Below are 19496 nucleotides of genomic sequence, written 5' to 3'. Positions count from 1 at the left end.
GTGTTTTTTGCTTCTTTGTATTTCAAATCTTTGACTGGATTCTTGGGATCCTCTAGTCTGCCGTTGGATCTCTGTATATTATTCTTTATTTCAGTCAGTGCATGCTTAATTTCTGATTGGTCCTTTTTCATATCATTGAGGGCCTCACTAAATATCTCAGAGGTTTCTAGAAGATTCTTTTTTAAAATAAATCTTTATTGTTCAGATTATTACAGTTGTTCCTCTTTTTCCCCCCATAGCTCCCCTCCACCCGGTTCCCACCCCACCCCATCCCATGCCCATACCCCTCCCCCCCCCCGTCCTCATCCATAGGTGTATGATTTTTGTCCAGTCTCTTCCTGCACCCCCGACACCCCTTTCCCCCCAAGGATTGTCAGTCCACTCCCTTTCTATGACCCTGATTCTATTATATTCACCAGTTTATTCTGTTCATCAGATTTTTTATTCACTTGATTTTTAGATTCACTTGTTGATAGATATGTATTTGTTGTTCATAATTTTTATCTTTACCTTTTTCTTCTTCTTCCTCTTCTTAAAGAATACCGTTCAGCATTTCATATAATACTGGTTTGGCAGTGATGAATTCCTTTAGCTTTTTTTTTTTTTATCTGTGAAGCTCTTTATATGACCTTCAATTCTGAATGATAGCTTTGCTGGGTAGAGTAATCTTGGTTGTAGGTTCTTGCTATTCATCACTTTGAATATTTCTTGCATAGTTTCTGTTGAGACATCAGCTGACAATCTTATGGGTACTCCCTTGTGGGTAACTAACTGTATTTCTCTTGCTGCTTTTAAGATTCTCTCTTTGTCTTTTGCTCTTGGCATTTTAATTATGATGTGTCTTGGTGTGGTCCTCTTTGGATTCCTCTTGTTTGGGGTTCTCTGTACTTCCTTGACTTGTAAGTTTATTTCTTTCACCAAATAAGGGAAGTTTTCTGTTATTATTTCTTCAAATAGGTTTTCAGTATCTTGCTCGCTCTCTTCTTCTGGCACCCCCATAATTCAGAATTTGGTATGCTTGAAGTTGTCCCAGAGGTTCCTTACACTCTCCTCATATTTTTGGATTCTTTTTGCTTTTTGCTTTTTCGGTTGAGTGTTTTTGCTTCTTTGTATTTCAAATCTTTGACTTGATTCTTGCAATCCTCTAGTCTGCTGTTGGATCTCTGTATATTATTCTTTATGTCAGTCAGTGTATGCTTAATTTCTAGTTGGTCCTTTTTCATATCCTCGAGGGTCTCGCTAAATTTATTGGCCTTTTCTAGAAAATTCTTGAAAAACCTTATAACCGTGGTTTTGAACTCTATATCCAGTTGTTTCCTTTCCTCCATTTCTTTAATTTGTGACCTGTTTCTTGGTCTCCGCATTTGGCTGCTTTCCTGTGTTGATAAAGTGGCTTTGTGTGCTAGGTGTCCTATAGGGCCCAGTGGCTCAGCCTCCCTAATTACCTGAGGTGGACACTCTTGTTGCACCCCTTTGTGGAATGTGTGCACAGTCTTGTTGTAGGTAAGCCTTGATTGTTGTTGGTATCACTGGGAGGAATTGACCTCCAGACCAATTGGCTGTGAGGATCAGCTATGTCTACTATGGGAAAACTTCTGTGCTGGAGACACCCTTATGAAATAAGACTTGCTTCAGTGAGTCTGCCCCGAGTGTGTCCCTTATGGATCTGAGGAGTTGTAATCTGGATGGTCCCACTCTGACCCCTGGGTACACTGGCTCTTGGATCTCCAAGGAGGTGCTAATTTAGCCTCTGCCTGAGGCCACCCAGCAGGAGCTACAGAGAGATCTGCAGATTCCTCTTCTTTGGGTTTTGGAGGTACCCAGATGAGGCCCAGCTGTGAAGCAGTGCAAGCTGCTGTGGGGCCTTGGGCCTTCTTTTGGATGTTCTGGGTCTCTCTGACTCAGCTGCAGTTTGTTAGGTAAGTTTAGATTTCAAAGGACCAGGCCATTCATATGCAAAAGCTTCTGTGCACAGCTTGGGTGGGGCGGGGTCTCAGGGCAGAGCAAACAGCAATGGCTTCCCGTCAGCCCTGCCCTAAGAGGCCCCCAGGTCTCAGTGTCCCTTGGTAATCACTGCAAGCACCTCTGAGAGAAAGCGGCCCTCACGTTCTGGCCCAATTCCAGACAGTCCAGTTTCTCCCTGTATGAGTCCGGGTCCCCAGAGTCTCGCCCGGAACTGGAGTTCAGAGCAGTCGGGAGCTTGTGTCTCCCTCCTGATTGAAAAAGCCAGCCGTGTACTCAGTTGCCAGCCCTCTCCGCGCATGCCTCCGTACCTCTGCCTTTACTTCCACACCTCCTCTGAGTCTTAGTGTGCTTTTCTCTTTCCTTCTAGTTGTAGAATTTCCACTCAGCCAGCCTTCCTGTGGTTCTGGATGATGTCCGTTTTGTCTTTTAGTTGTAGTTTTGAAGTGGTTGTGCGAGGCAGCAAGTTCAGTTGTTTACCTATGCCACTATCTTGGTTTCTCTAGAAGATTCTTGAGTAACCTTATAACCGTGGTTTTGAACTCTATATCCAGTAGTTTGCTTTCCTCCATTTCTTTCATTTGTGACTTGTTTCTTTGTCTCCATATTTTGGCTGCTTCCCTGTGTTGACAGACTGGCTTTGTGTGCTAGGTGTCCTATAGGGCCCAGTGGCTCAGCCTCCCCAATTACCTGAGGTGGACATTCTTGGTGCAACCCTTTGTGGACTGTGTGCACAGTCTTGTTGTAGTTAAGCCTTGATTGTTGTTGGTATCACTGGGAGGAATTGACCTCCAGGCCAATTGGCTGTGAGGATCAGCTGTGTCTACAGTAAGAGAACTGCTGTGCTGGAGACACCCTTATGGGGCAGGACTTGCTTCAGTGAGGCTTTGGTGCTCACTGAGTCTGCTCCTTGAGTGTGTCGCTTATGGATGTGAAGAGTTGTAATCTGGTATGGTCTCACACTGACCACTGGGTACACTGGCTCTTGGATCTCCAAGGAGGTGCAAAGTCAGCCACTGCCTAAGACCACCCAGCAGGAGCTACAGAGAGATCTGCAGATTCCTCCTCTTTGTTTGGGGTTTGGCAGTGCCCAGATGATGCCCAGCTGTGAAGCAATGCAGGCTGCTGCTGCAGAGCCTTAGGCCTTCTTTTGGAAGCTTTGAAGCTCTCTGACCCAGCTGCACTTTGTTAAGTTTTAGGTTGCCAAAAGATAGACCATTCATATGCAAAAGCCGCTGCACACAGCTTGAGTGGGATTGTAAATTGGGGGTGGGCGGGGTCTCAGGGAATCACCAGGGCGGAGCAAACAGCAATAGCTGCCAGTCAGCCCTGCTCCAGAGAGGTTCCCGGGTCTCTGTGTCCTGAGGCACCGTGCAGGAACAATGATCGCAGCAAGCACCTCTGAGAGAAAGCCACACTCATGTTCTGGCCCGATGCCAGACAGTCCAGTTTCTCCCTGTATGAGTCTGGGTCCCCAGAGTCTCGCCCAGAACTGGAGTTCAGAGCCATCGGGAGCTTATATCTCTCTCCCGATTGAAAAAAACAACAGCGCATCCAGTTGCCAGCCCGTTTCGCATGCCTCCATACCTCCGCACTTCCGTACCTCCACACCTCCTATCAGTCTCAATGTGCTTTTTTCTTTCCTTCTAGTTGTAGAACTTCCACTCACCAGTTTTCCTGTGGTTCTGGATGATACTTGTTTTGTCTTTTAGTTTTGATGTGGTTGTGAGAGGCAGCAAGTACAGGTGTTTACCTATGCTGCCATCTTGGTTGTTCTCTGGCTATTGTCATTTTTTAAAAATATATTTTTATTGATTTCAGAGAGGAAAGGAGAGAGAGAAAGAGAGAGAGAGAAACTTCAGTGATGAGAATCATTGATCGGCTGCCTCCTGCATGTCCCGCACCGGGGTTTGAGCCTGCAACCTGGGCATGTGCCCCTGACCACAATCGAACCCAGGACCCTTCATTCTGCAGGCTGATGCTCTATCCACTGAGCCAAACCAGCTAGGGCTATTGTCATTTTTTTAATTTGACACTCTAAGGGAGAAGACATCAGTGTCCCTGACTAAATAGTCAGGTATTGCATGTTTTAAAAAAAATTCTTGTGGCACACAGGTTGAAAACCACTGAACTAGACAATAAGCTCTGTGCAGTTAGGGACCAAGCCTAAACTCTTTGTCACTCTATTTCCAGTTCTGGCTTATATTAAGACTTTCATAAAACTGTATTGAGCAAATGAATGTCAAGTGCCATATTAGGTGCTGGAGATTCAAAACATAACTTGGCAAAACCTAACCAGGCAGAACATGGCCCTTTTACATTCACTTCTTAGAATGTTATAGCTGCTTTAAAAAAGTTATAAATGTTGAACTCATGTTTGGCTTCATCTTGATGGTCTACACAGGAGGGTGAAATACCCCTTCACCAGCATCAGAGAAGTCATTCTGAGTAATTCTGTCCATTTTAGAGGAGCCAGGGGAAATCAGAGGAAGGTAAGGAGCAAGGACCGATGGTTGTTATTGACCCCATCCAGCGAAGCTCTGCTAAGGGAGGCCTAAGTTCCTGGTTCAAGGCAATAAAGCAGTGTAGCAGAGGAAAGAGGCCATTTCTTGAGTGTTGCTAATGTTCTCTCCCTGTTGTGAATTAAATGTACTGAAAAGCAGTCGTCTCAGTTATTTATTTCCCTTCCCATTTATCCCTTGGGGTCTGAAAAAAGGAAGACTATTGGTAGCTCCAGCAGGCAACCAATAGTCTTTATTTTTCAGATCCTGAGGATAAGTGGGAAAGGAAATAAATTCTTCTAATTTTGCATAGACCCAGGCAGTTTCTGCTCCACCTATTCCCAACAGTCTGACCTGTAACCCACAAATGGAAAAAAACAAAAAATCACACCAAACTGCTAATGGGTCTCTACTCCTGAAAAAAACAAAACAACAACCACAAAACACACAGATGATGAATCCAATTTTCCGTCAGCCAGGAGAGGAACTGATTTTACAGAATGTTTGTGCTCATTAGTCACTTTAGTTCACAGGGTTCAAAGGGACCAGAGTTCATGGGTTGGTTGACAGCTCAGTAACCCCAATATAATGCCAGAAAACTTTCAGTCCTCCTGGCATAATCACACTATTTATTTTCCTTGGCTTCTTTTCAAACAACAAGAAAATAATCAGCTCAGGCTGCATAGACTTCCATCTCCACAGAATCGGAAAGACCATGGACAACATTTCTTGTTCGAATCCCCAGAAGCCATGGAAGAAAGGGGCAGAATCAGAATAGAAATACTAGGTCTTCCTTCTTTAAGTGAATATGGTCAGAATTATTTGGGCAGAATTTGGCCAGGGATTCAATGTTTATTTTCTCTAGAAGATAATTGCAGTTCCTTTATTAAAGGTACAAATCCACTGTCTGCTACAATAACACTACATTAACTTTCACATAATACTTTGCAATTGAAAGGTGCTTTTACATCTTATTTCACCTTATCCTCACAATCCCATGAAATAGATACTCTTATTATATTCCTCTAGAGCAGTCTAAGGATGTGTAGGTAACAAGACGTATCACTGGCGCTATAATTCTGATCTTTCCAATCTGCCTAGAGGTGACAAGGGGAGTTAAGTGCCCTGTAGACTGCACATATGAATAGACTGCTCCATGTGATATAGATTGGAAAAGACCAATTGACTCCTGGGAGTTCTCCGAGGACGAGGTACACTGCTTCCTTGTCACCAACCCTACTGCATCGTCCCTTCCCTGAAGTAATGCTACCAAAGTATTCCCAGGAGAGCCAAGGATACATATTTGTAGTCTTCTCTGCAGGCATTTACATAGATTTACATACTGCTTTGTGCAAATCTGTGGTCACATATTAAAAGTTTAAATTCCAGGCGCATAAAATAAGTTCCCTATTCTCTAGAAAAAGAGACTTGTCACACTAAGCTGCTTTATACTAGTATAAAGGCACTCTGGCACATGTTCACATAGAAGTAAACATTTAGGCTCTGGCTGGGTGGCTCAACTGGTTAGAGCATTGTCCCAATATGCCAAGGTTGTGGGTTCGATCCCTGGTCAGGGCACATACAAGAATCAACCAATGAATGCATAAACAAGTGGAACAATAAATCAACGTTTCTCTGTGTGTGTGTGTGTGTGTATTCCTCTTCCTCCAAAAAGAAAAAAAAAATCAATAAATTAAAAAAAATTGTAAAAAGAAGTAAACATTTATTCCAGGTTAGTCATAAAATCTTGAGTACACACTCTGTGACTCTGGGTGTGAGGCAGGTTCCCTCTGCCCCCTTGGTCCATGAATTGGCCTGCCAATGGGGTACATACTACTAATCTACTCCTTGCATGGAAATAGAATATCATTATTTAATATATAGAAGGGTGCTTTAAGCAATATAGCATACTAGATAAATATGGCATGCTTCAAAATTAGAAGTATAATATTATTTGTATTATTAGTGATAATAAAAAATAGAGAGGCCTTTTGTGTTGACTTCAGATTTTTCTGCCTCTTATAATCACATCAGAGGCTTTCAGAATTTTCATTGTCATCCTAGTTTCTTCACTTGACATCAAATTTTATTTCAAACCAAAAGTTTCTATGGACCAAGCACCACTATAAATATATTCCAAACATATTAAAATGTACAAGAGCAAGGTATAGATTAGAAATCTAATATGATCCAAGAAATAGAACTATGTTTTCACCATGATGTGAAATTATGATTGCTCTCTTCAGATGATCCAGACGGCCTTCATCAGCTAGACGGAACTCCTTTAACCGCTGAAGACATTGTCCAGAAAATTGCCACCAGGATTTACGAGGAAAATGACAGAGGAGTATTTGACAAGATCGTTTCTAAACTCCTGAATCTTGGCCTAGTGAGTCACATGCATGAGAATAAACCAAATTCTTAATACAGTTTGGAATATGCTAAGAAGCCAAGCCATTTGATTCAAATACTCAAATGTTTGTAATGCGTCTACTTTATACTAGGTACCACCGGTTTCCAGGACAAGTAAGGCACCATTCTTTCCCTCTAGAAAAGTATAGTCTATCAGAGGAATTAGACAAGTACACTCACACATGTGATTGAAGCTATATAAGAACCATAAGCTCAGTTTGTTTGCCAGAGGATGAATTATATCTACTTGAGCTATAAGGAAAAGCTTCAAAGGAGGAGGTGTTGGAAGTGAGCTTAGAAGGATGATTAGGATTTAACCAGTTTAAGTAACAGACATGTGTGAGGTAAGAAGGAAATGGCATGAACAAAGGCATGCAATATTTAAGAAACTAAGCAATCCAGTTTGACTCTGCCTCAGCTTGGCTCCCAGCCCTACACAGCCCTCGCAGGCTTCAGGGGGTTACTAAATTTTCAGGTTTCAAAGGTTATTGACCATGACTTGCAGCTGAGGGTTGAGAAACAATCCTCAAGATGTGTCTCAAAGTAAGTGTTCTGTGGGTTCCAACAGACAAGACAGACCACTTGTATGGTGAGCCCAAAGACACTTCTTCCCAGGAGTGCTGGTCAATCACTAGGAAGACCTACATGTATGGAGGCATAAACAAGGGTTGTCCAGAAGGGAGGTCAGAAGATTCTCTTGTCTTCTAGAACTCTGTTCAACTACAGAGTTTATTCTAGATATTTTTTAACCATAAAAATGGGAGTAATAGCCACATATGTTTTTACTATAACAGATCACAGAAAGCCAGGCTCATACACTGGAAGATGAAGTAGCAGAGGTTTTACAAAAATTAATCTCTAAGGAAGCCAACAGTTATGAAGAGAAACCAAATAAACCCACAAGCAAGACTGAGAGTCAGAGTGGAAAAATACCAGAGAAAGTGGTATGTATATGTGAATATACATGAGTATGCAATGTACATGTGTATGTATGCATGTGCGTGGACATGAATGTGTGTGTGTTTAATCTGCATATAATTAATACAATCTGTATATAATTAGTACCTCACTTGGTGCCAAAGAAGATTTGGGGTATGTGATATTTTTAGCCCACCTAAATATTCATGAAATACCAGTAACTTAAAAGATATAAATGAACTCTACTTTGAAAATAATTTCGAGATCGTGTGATATTACATAGTAAAGGTTATATCTTATATCCTGCAGTATAATAACATAATATTATGTAAAATGGTTATTTTACATAACAACTATTTGTATAATCCCAGTGTACTGAAATTAAATATTTCACAGCTCTTTTGGTATCCAACTTTTGTTCACTATGGATATCATTATATGCCCCCCCAATTTTTTTTTAAATTAAAAGCTCAGGTTGACTTGATCTTCTGCCACACCCACTTTTATAACCCCCAGACCTGGTTGCCTGAGCTACCTCTACTCTACCCTCTGCTCCCTCGCCTGCTCCTTCCTCTTTTCATTGGTTCAGCCGTCTATCATCCTTTACTTAGACAAGTCACTCATTCTTTTCCTTGCTGGACTCCTTGCCTCTTCATCTCTTCTTTAATCTCAGCCAAACTGCTGAAAATTTTGTCTCCTCCTTGAATTCTCTTAAAACTCTAGATGGAGCTAACAATAGGAAGATATCAAACTCCTTACCTCTTCTTTGATTTTCTACACCAGAATACCTAGGCCCCATGGCCTCTCATCCCCTTCAACATCCTATCCCAAACACAAGGAAAAAGAGTATATAGGCTTACATACTCCTGTTTTAGAGGGGGCTGGGACACATAAATTGGGTCTTGGTTTTTGTTATTAGGTAGTCTAAAAGCTCTCTTTTGTTCTCCCTACTTCCAATCGCCATCAGCTGCCATCTTTTAAAACAGCTTTTGAAGATCTAGCCACTGTAAAAAAAACTTTCTAGCTTTATCAAAGAACTCATGACTTTCATTCAAGCTTATCAGTCTGAACTGAAACTGACATACTGTTAGCTATTTTCACTATCTTTTACTCCAGTTATATACTCCTTATTTCCCATTTCTAAAATGTCATTCTCCACCTGTTCACTCATGTTATCTAAATGCATCAATGTAAATAAAACGCAAATGAAATATTTTAAAATAAATATTTATTGAGGTACCAGTTCTAGCTCGTGTTGTTAAGTGATTAGAGTGTTGGCCTGCTCACTGAAGAGTCAAGGGTTCGGCTCCCGGTCAAGGGCATGTACCAGGTTGCAGGTTGACTCCTAACCCCTGAACAGGGCATGTGCAGGAGGCAACCAGTCGATGTGGCTCTCTCACAACGATATCTCTCTCACTCCCTCTCCCCCCCCTGGAAAAAAATGCAATGGAATAAATATTTATTGAGGTACCAACTATGTACCAAGCACTAGGGATATAATGCTCATTTAAAAAGGCACAATCCCTGCTCTCAGGAAGCTTAAGATAGATGGTTTTTTAATAGCCATGTATTTTAATTGCAACTGCATTAAGTGCTCTGAGGAAAGAAACATGGTTTTATGAGCACTTAAGAAAAAAGGAACTTGTTCTGGACTTAGGCTCCAGGAAGGCTTCCCTAAGAAAGCAACCTGAGCTGAAAACTGAAGGCTGAAGAGGAATTAACTTGTGACCATGAGAGCCAGCATGTAAAAAAGGATGTGTGGAGTATCCAAGTAACTAAAACAAGCACAGTGTGACTGGAACATCGAGAGAGAGCAATAGGAGATGAGACTGGGGAGGTGGACCCAGGTCTGACCAGTCAGGGCCTTATGAGCCATGTATGGATTCTGATCTTTATCATAACAATGGAAAAACACCGAAGGATTATAAGCAAAGGGGTTACATAGTCAGTTTTTTAAACAACTCTGGGTACAAATGCAGAAAATGCAATATTGGGAATAGATTGGAGGTGGGTGGTGTACTAGTTAGAAGGTAAGAGATGAAGGCAGCTTGTACTAAAGTTGGGTAGGGAGAAAGAGAGAAATGTACAAATTTGGGATAAATTTTGAAAGTAGGTCTAAAAGGGCTACTGATGTATTGAATGGAAGAAAAGGAAGAGGAAGAAGCAAAAAAAACCTTAAAATTTCTGTCTGGTTCACTGAATGGAGAATGGATCACTAATATGAGAACCTGGGCATGGATCAAGTCTAGGAAAAAGAGTTTTGTGCATCTTTCTAGACAGCCCTTAAAATGTCACCCAAAAATCTCCAAGGTGTGACTGCTCTACTCCTGTTAGATATTCTGACAAGGTTTCTATACCTTGCACCATCTTTCTTGGTAGAGTCTGTGAACTCAAAGCTCCTCTTCTTGGTGAAAGGCAATTTTACCAGGAGACAGTCATGAGAATTGATGGAGGGGAACTCAGCCAGAGCAGAAACCTAGAAATTCCCTAATTCTCCCCTGAGCAGGATCCAGGGTCTTCAGTCTCTATGTCCCAGTGACTTTTCCATGTGACTAGATGCCCATCCTCATGCCTAGAAAAGGGTTTGATCCTGCAGGAGCAGGCAAAGGAAGAAGTATTCTTTCTTTCTTTTTTTTTAATTCTTTATTGTTGAAAGTATCACATATGTTTCCTTTTTTCCCCCATTGACCTCTCCCCACTCCCTCCTGCCCCCCAGCACATGCTCTCCCACCCCCTGCCACCCACCCCCTCCAGCACATGCTCTCACCCCCCACCTCCATGTCTGCATGCATACAAATCCTTTGGTTGATCTCTTAGGAGGAAGTATTCTTGTATTTCACAGTCAAGGGCACAACAGAGGAAAGAATCAAACTGGAGTGTCATTAGTTCTAACAAAATGTTTATTTTTCATTGATTTTTTAAAATTCCCACTGGAGATTCCAATGGCAGCAATTCAAGATGGTTTTGCTAATGGAGAAAATGATGAAACAGTATCTAACACCTTAACCTTGACAAATGGCTTAGAAAGGAGAACAAAAACCTACAGTGAAGACAACTTTGAGGAACTCCAATATTTTCCAAACTTCTATGCACTCCTGAAAAGTATTGATTCAGGTAAAAACTGTTTTCTGACTATGTGGAACAGAAACAATAGTTCCAGGAAATGTGTGGGTGGTTTTCTCTTCCTGTTTTCAGTTTCCAAATGTAATCCTCAATGACATATTGTAGCTTTGGGGAAAATAGTTCATATCAATTTTTTTCTAAAGAAGTGTACTAGTCATGGCAATATTTAGGAAAGGATAATCAGGAAAGGTGGAGTTTCTGGACAATTTAATCTTCTTGTTAACAGAGGGCTCATTTATTTGTTCAACAAGCAGTTACTGAACATGTGCTGCGTTGATGGTACTAGAGTGAACCTTGTACAGGTGTGTAGATGAATCAATGTCCCAGCCTGACGCAGTTCAGCCTCAACTCTTACAGCAAATATTCCCATTTTAGTGGGAACAGTGTGTGGAACATAACTGGTTATTTTTTAAGTGATTCAGAATTTTGCTTTTCAGACATTTTCAACTTCAGTCTTCAAATGAGTTACAGTGAAATAAACATTGGATTAAAGGCGGTTAGAAGCCCAAAACAGACTTGGAAAATTATTTGTTTTTTTAAAAAACAAAGACCTTAATGTGTCTTGCTCTTTCTCTTATATGTGTACCAAAGTAAGTTAACTGAAGATTTTAGTTCATGTTAATTTTTGGTCAATCTGTAAGGAGGATAATATTGGACAAATTTTCAAATTTTATTATTGTCCAGACAGATGGCTTTTCCTCTTCCTATTCAAAAGTTCAGTCCCAAATTGAATGTTTGTAATAAATATTTCTATAATTCTAACAATATTTTCCCAAGAAGTGACCTTAGAGTGGGCTTTCATTACTAGAGAACATCCTTTGTCATCCTTTGTCCTTCAATTCCAGACATTGGCCAGATGGCACCAGCTCCTCTGCTGGTGACTGCAGGGTTGGTAATCTTGAGGGTCCATTCTGAGTCATCTTGCCCAACTGGTTGGCAGATGCCCAGCTCAGATCTTCTGTCATCCTAGTGATTCACCTCTTGTCAGTGAAGAGCATCAGCATGATACCAAAGATTTATATGGCTGTGACCTTAAGCAAATAATAGGATGCCTGGAGTTATTTACCAGCCCTTTTACAAGATCTCTCCCCACATCTCTTCTCCTACCTTTCCTTTCTCCCAACCTTTTGACTTTGATGGTATTTTAAATATTCTACTACATGGGATAGTCCTTATTTTATTTGTTTTTAATCTTTCAGATTCTTTGACCCCACCCCATATTGCCTTTATTTTTGCAGGCTTTTAATTTAAATACTTACATTGAGGTCTTTGATAGTACCTGTCTTTCTCACTCAAGGTCTGAACCAATTGAGAAATGGTAAAGTGGGTAGAAAACCAAAATATCTCTAATGCTGATAAAGATGGGTTGTGGAATGGAGCTTGGTATAAGAGGCCCACAGTGGGCTTGTGCACTCATGCTCCTCAGTCTAGCTCTTGAAACAGTCAATCCCAGGGATAGTCTGAATCAGCAGATCAGGTGCTTTTCCTGCCTTCCACTGTTCCAGAGGAGTGGAAAGAAAAAAGACTTCCAATCCCCATTGGTAGAGAAATGTACACTAATCTCTGTTGGCTACTAACCTCATGTGTGAGAAGGATAAAAAGATGAGGGGGAAAGGGCAAGAAGTATATAAAGAAAATCCTTGCCCTAACTGGTTTGGCTTAGTGGATAGAGAGCATCGGCCTGCGGACTGAAGGGTCCCAGGTTCGATTCCGGTCAAGGGCATGTACCTTGGTTGCGGGCACATCCCCAGCAGGGGGTGTGCAGGAGGCAGCTGATCGATGTTTCTCTCTCATCGATGTTTCTAACTCTCTATTCTTCTCCCTTCCTCTCTGTAAAAAAATCAATAAAATATATTTTTTTAAAAAAAGAAAAAAAAAAGAAAATCCTTAATAGCAGCTAAAAGAATAGCAATAGATTTTTTAATGGTTTTAGAATTAATATATCTACTGAACTTTTATGGAATCATTAGCCATCTTGTTACATCAAAATGTAAAACAGTATGTCAAATATGAAGAGTTCCCAAGAAACTCTTACTAGTGGTTACCTATAGGGAGTAGGTGTTGGGAGAAGAAGAGAATGTTACTTTGACTATTATTTACTTCTGCCCTATTAGAATACTTTTACTGTATACATATATCCTTTCCAATGAAAGTTTAGAAAGTAATATATACTACTGTTAAAAATAAACCTTATATTTAAAAAATAAAGATAAATGTATATTCTTATTTAAAATACAGTATTAAGCTTGATTAATGAAAACAGGTAGTTCTTGCCCTCAAAATGTATAGTCTGAGTAGAGAAAGTTGTTGGGTCACCAACCTTCTATTTTTCCTTTTGAATTCATATTGTCTCAGGTCATAAACTGTCTCTATCATCTACTCCATTAATAAAGTATTTTAGATTAAAGTAAATCTTTTTGGAGAAGTTAAAATTGTCACTTCTGGAAAAGCTTAGTATTCCTGTACATTGCCCTGTACTCCCAAGCAAGCCTTAGGCTTTCTGTAAATTAAATATAAGTGGGTTTAGATATAAATGTAGGGAGAAATATTTCAATAAGATGCTGTACTTTTTAAATTGACATTGAAAGGTAGAACTGTATTCCACTGCTTAAAAAAAATTATTTCATCCTTTTCTATAGAAAAAGAGGCAAAAGAAAAAGAAACACTGATTACTATCATGAAAACACTGATTGACTTTGTGAAGATGATGGTCAAATATGGCACAATATCTCCAGAAGAAGGTGTTTCCTACCTTGGTGAGAGTCCTATCTGTTTTGTTTTTACTGTGGTTAGTCTTCATTGTCCAAAGTGAGTTAGGGATTTGGCAATAATTACTTCACCACTCTGATAATTTATGCCAAATAGTCTGAATTATCTGGGTAAGCAGAATTGCCCAGCCTGATAATGCATATTTAAAAAATTAATCAGAAGTTTTAATCAACTTTTAATTTTTATAGATCCAGTTTTAGTACAAACATTTCACATTTGTTGTATTTTGTCCTGCTAACACAGACAATTTTATCAAACTTGAGCTTATTATTTTTTTCAATTATATTTGAATGTTCAATACTAAAAGAGTCTTGATTTTAACCAGTGAGATTTGTATGTGAATAGGAGAAAAGAGCACCCTTCTAGGGAGCCCTTACAACCAAACTTCTGAGGCCCAGCTGGGCCTCAGAGGTTCTGTCTTGGACCAGCTCTGTCATGTGGACAAAGGCAAATGCCTCCGTTTCTACATCTTTTAAATAAAGGACTTTGTTATCTATAACAGGAACCAGTAAACTGCTGCCCATGGACCAAATCTGGCCCATAGCCTCTTTTTGTATGTACACAAGCTAAGGATGACTTTCGCATTTTCAGATGGTTGAAAAAAATCAAAATAACAGTGTTTTGTGACATGAGAAAACTATGTAGAATTCAGATGTCAGTGTTTACAGATGAAGCTTTATTGGGACATAGCCATGCACGTTTGTTTTAGTGTCTATGTTTTGTGATACAATAGAAGAATTGAATAGTTGAGACCATATGGCCCAAAAAGCCAAAAATATTTACCATCTGGCCCTTTAAAGACAAAGCTTGTCAACCCTTGATTCCTGGAACTTTATAAGTAAGCTTGGACATTTTTTTATTCTGCATGTAAGTTGTAGTTGCTGTTGTTGTTTAAAGTCTTTTATTTTTCTGCTTGGTTTAGTTAATTAACAAATACCATTCACCCCTGATGTCCTTCGGGCAAGATGACTTCACAACCCTTTTCTCTGATCTTTGATGAGGGAGGGAGAATTAAACAGAAGAGAAAATCTCATAGCACAAACAATCTAGAATTATTCTGTATAAATTGAATTTCTACATAAAAAGAGTTGTACTGTTTTTTTTTCTGATTATAAAAGAGCACATTTTTTTTTTCAAAGCAGTCAATGCAAAAAAGGTAGTAAAAAAATCACTCATAATACCAGCATTCAGGTAATATTTTAGTATGTCTTTTCAGGTATTTTCTGTGTGTGTGTGTGTATGTGTAGGCACACATGTATATATCTATGTCATTCTTTTAAAAAATATATGCTTTTACTGATTTTAGAGAGAGAGGAAGGGAGGAGGAGAGAAAGCCCCCTACTGGGGATCAAGGCAGCAACCCAGGCATGCGCCCTGACCAGGAATCTAATCAGTGACCTTTCGGTCCATGGGACGCCACTCAACCAACTGAGCCATTCTGGCCGGGCCCTATGTCATTTTTTTCTTTTATCTGACTTAACAAAAACATGGATTCATGCTATACACATAGTACTTTGTGGACCACTTACTCACTTAACAGTAGATGAAAGACTGTTTCAAATCAGTCATTGTTTCATACCAATGCCCCATGACTCAGAACTTCCACACTTTAATCCTTTATTCTATGGAAATAAATTAGACATACCACAAGGCTTATGTACAAGGTAGATATTTCCACTACTGTTTATGGCTGTACTGCCCAATATGGTAGCCATTAACCACATGTTGCTATTAAAATGGAAAGTAATCAAGCCCAGCCGGCGCGGCTCAGTGGTTGAGCGTTGACTTATGAACCAGGAGGTCACGGTTTGATTCCCAGTCAGGGCACATGCCTAGGTTGTGGGCTTGATCCCCAGTGTGGGGCCTGCAGGAGGCAGCCAATCAATGACTCTCTCATCATTGATGTTTCTCTCTCCATTCCTCTCTGTAATCAATAAAAATATATTTTAAAATAATAAAAATTAAAAAAATAAAATGAAAAGTAATTAAAATTAAACAAAATTTATTTATTTTTATTTGTTAAACTGATTGGGGTGACATTGGTCAACATGAACATATCAGTTTTAGGTATGGGTTTCTTTGTTACAAGATCTGTATATTGCACCATGTGCCCACTACCCCAAGTCAAATCTTCTACTGTCACCTTATATTAAGACCCCCTTCTCCCCCTACCCCCTGCCCTCTGGCAACCACCACACTGCTGTTTGTGTTCATGAGTTTCAGTTTATATCAGTTTTATGAGTGAAATCATATAGTTCTTAGCTTTTTCTGACTGACTTATTGTACTTAGCACAATGTTCTCAAGGTCCATCCATGTTGTTGCAAATGGTGCTACTTCATCCTTTCTTATGGCTGAGTAATATTCAATTGTGTATATGTACCACATCTTCTTTATCCAGTCCTCTATCACAGGGCACTTTGGTTGTTTCAATGTCTTAGCCACTGTGAATAATGCTGCAATGAACATAGGGGTGCATATATCTTTGCGAATACATGATTTCGAATTTTGGGATATATGCCAAGGAGAGGAAAATTTAAAATCTAATTTTTCATATAGTAGGTACATTTTAAGTGCTCAATTGCCACATGTACCTGGTGGCTACCACATTGAACAATACAGAAGTAAATATTTCCATCATTGCAGAAAATTCTATTGGACAGCACAGGTTTATAGGAACAAAAAAGTGTAAATAACCTAGATATTCCACAAGAGGAAAATATCTAAAATAAATTATTTAGTGATTCTTATGTTAGACTATTTAAATTTTACTTTCAAATGTTTGTGTTTTTAATAATTGTATGTTCATTACATATGCAATGTAAACATTGTTGATAAGGATTAATGACAAGAGGAAATATTCATGGCATACTATTGAATGCCATTTAGAATGTGGCTTAAAGCCATTCAACTTCGGTGTTAAAAAATGAATGTAGCCGAAACCGGTTTGGCTCAGTGGATAGAGCGTCGGCCTGCGGATTGAAGGGTCCCGGGTTCGATTCCGGTCAAGGGCATGGACCTTGGTTGCGGACACATCCCCAGTAGGGGGTGTGCAGGAGGCAGCTGATCAATGTTTCTCTCTCATTGATGTTTCTAACTCTATCCCTCTCCCTTCCTCTCTGTAAAAAATCAATAAAATACATTTTTTTAAAAAAATGAATGTATGTATAGAAAGTTGGGCGGAAATATATCAAAATGTTATCTGAAATAAAACAGACTGCATCATACAATAGAATATACTGGTTTTCTTCTCAAAAGAGGCATGGGGTAGAATGGAAGGGAGAGTTTACTTGGAGAGGAATAATATAAAGTAATAATGGATTCTTTATAGATTAATTACAAAGAAATGCTTGTTTGCAAATAGCAAAAAAGGCCTGCCCTATTAGTGAGATAGGATATGTGGCTGGTTGAATAACTGAATACAGAATGTAGATTCTAATGCATTGTCTACCTTGAGCTGGTTACAGTCTAGATCAGGGGTGGGCAAACTTTTTGACTCGAGGGCCACAATGGGTTCTTAAACTGGACCGGAGGGCCGGAACAAAAGCATGGATGGAGTGTTTGTGTGAACTAATATAAATTCAAAGTAAACATCATTACATAAAAGGGTACGGTCTTTTTTTTAGTTTATTTATTTCAATAGTTTTATTCATTTCAAACATTTTAACAAGAAGAATGTAAACACTAATTATTATAATTTGAAACTTCAAAAAATGGAGGAATCATAGCACAATAACATACCTTATATTGAAGATGGAAAAGGCAAAATAAAATTGCCTAACAAAGGAAAGGTACAAAAGCCTTTCAAATTAAACTTAAATATAATAAAATAATTTAAAACTAAAACAAATAGAAAAGAACAAAATGTGTAAACAGTAAATTAAACATTTTCTTTAGTGCAACTTCCAAATTATGCCCGGGACATAGATGTAGATGGCAATGTAGACTGGGTTGAAAGGTTTTTGGTCTTTAAAACATCAACTTCAGTGGGAACAGTGTTGTTGGTCTCCTTTTTAGCTAATGCTCTGATAGTGTGCTCTCCAGGGGTGTGTCTCCCTACATCACCACGATAACGTGTCTACGCATTCCCAGGGTGATGTCGGGGGGCGCGTCCGCGGGCATTACAAGGAGCCTCTGGAAGATTGAGAGGTTGTTCCTTCTACTGAATGGGCGGATTTAGAAGAAGGAGCTGCGGCCGTGTTTCCCGAGTTGCCATGTTAACACTGCTGCTGGTGAAGGAGCGGAGGGGAGAGCAAGAGAACCCTCTGCTCTTTTGGCTCTGCGGGCCGGATAGAACAGCCAAACGGGCCGGATTCGGCCCGTGGGCCGTAGTTTGCCCACGGCTGTCATGTCTAGTAACATCTATGTGATGTTACTCCAAAGAGCATAGGTAGGACAAAGACAAGGATAAGATTTCATTTTGATAAGAATAGGGAAATTCTCACCCTTATGACTACCTAACAATAGAACTAGCTGTCTCATGAATTAATGAGGATCCTAAAGATGGAAATCCAACTCTTTAGCTTAAATGAAAAGAAAATTTAATTGCCTCATGTAACTGAAAATTCCAGGGTTAGAGGTGGTCTGGCTTCATGTTTGTGAAGTCTACCAATAGTGTAAGGAGGAGTCTATTACTCCCCATCTCACAGCTCTGATTTTCCATATTTTCATTTTAAACAAGTGGTTCCTTTATAAGAACAAGATGGCTAGCACAGCTCCAATCTCACATCCTCACAGAACAACAATCCCAGTGGGAAGAGAACCTCTTTCTCCCAGTGGTTCTAGCATTGAATCTAATTGGCCTGGCTTGAGTCATGTTCTTCTCCTTGAAGCAATCACTATAGTCCAGGGGGTGGAAGACCTTGAGCCAAACATGCTCAGAGTGGGAGAGGTGTGGGTTCTCCAAAGGAAAACTAAGGTGTAGTTACCAGAAGGTATTGAGTAGGCCAAAACCACGGTGTTCATTATAGGTTTCAACCCTGTATGTTCTAGCAATGGCCATAAAACTATGGAAGGAACTTCTGCAATTAACTAAGAGGCTGAATCTGGGATCTCAGATAGTATTCTTTATTATCCTGAGAGTTTAGCAATAAATCCATGTCAACTCATCTTTCTAGCAGTGTTAATATCATGAAATTCCTATTGTGATATTTTTGGTGAAATTTGAACATTTTTAGTAGAAGTTTGATAATATCTTTCAGGAAATAAAATTATACTTTTCCCCTCCTCCCTCAAGAAAACTTGGATGAAACAATTGCTCTTCAGACCAAGAACAAGCTAGAAAAAAATGTTACTGACAACAAAAGCAAGCTTTTCTCAGGTATGATTTATTTAACAATTTTTCTAGCTTTCAGCACAACAACCCTTTTGAATTATAAATAATGAACTTCAGTAAGCATTGATAAAGAATTATAGATTTTTTAAAGTTTTAAAATCTGAAATCCAACCATAGGATTAAAGAGCTACAACCTTGGTTATTTTGTGGCCAGCCTCAGCACAGAAATCTGATCTCAAGAAGCACTGAAAATCAATGTACACCTTTACTTAAGATTCTTAGGAGGTGGTCAGGGCCCCAAACAACTGCCATACTCTCAAATTCTTAGGTGCTATTCCGAGTAATAAGCTGTTCTTCAAATATACAACAAAGTAGAGATTGGGCAACTACAGACTTATTTGCATTTTGAATCAAGACTTAAATTTACGTTGGGACCTGACATATCCCACTTAATTGCCTACATTAATTAAAGTAAGGAAAATAATCCATGGCTCTCATGACACAGTATGGCAGAAGAGAAAGAACATTAAACCAAAAT

The 19496-nt window shown here is 39.5% G+C and overlaps 1 protein-coding gene across 1 annotated transcript in view; it reads left to right on the top strand.

Moving 5' to 3' along the window:
• Positions 1-19496, top strand: part of SCG3 (secretogranin III) — a 46055-nt gene that overhangs the window by 5550 nt on the left and 21009 nt on the right. Inside the window, exons 5-9 of the mRNA XM_080654646.1 lie at positions 6710-6852; positions 7670-7819; positions 10730-10907; positions 13556-13672; positions 18920-19003. Of these exons, the coding sequence (XP_080510772.1) occupies positions 6710-6852; positions 7670-7819; positions 10730-10907; positions 13556-13672; positions 18920-19003 (672 nt within the window). The remainder of the gene's footprint in view (positions 1-6709; positions 6853-7669; positions 7820-10729; positions 10908-13555; positions 13673-18919; positions 19004-19496) is intronic.

The sequence above is a fragment of the Plecotus auritus genome (assembly GCF_963455305.1).
Source record: "Plecotus auritus genome assembly, chromosome: 1".
In the NCBI taxonomy this organism is placed as follows: Eukaryota; Metazoa; Chordata; class Mammalia; order Chiroptera; family Vespertilionidae; genus Plecotus; species Plecotus auritus.
This window is presented reverse-complemented; position numbering and strand designations above follow the sequence as displayed.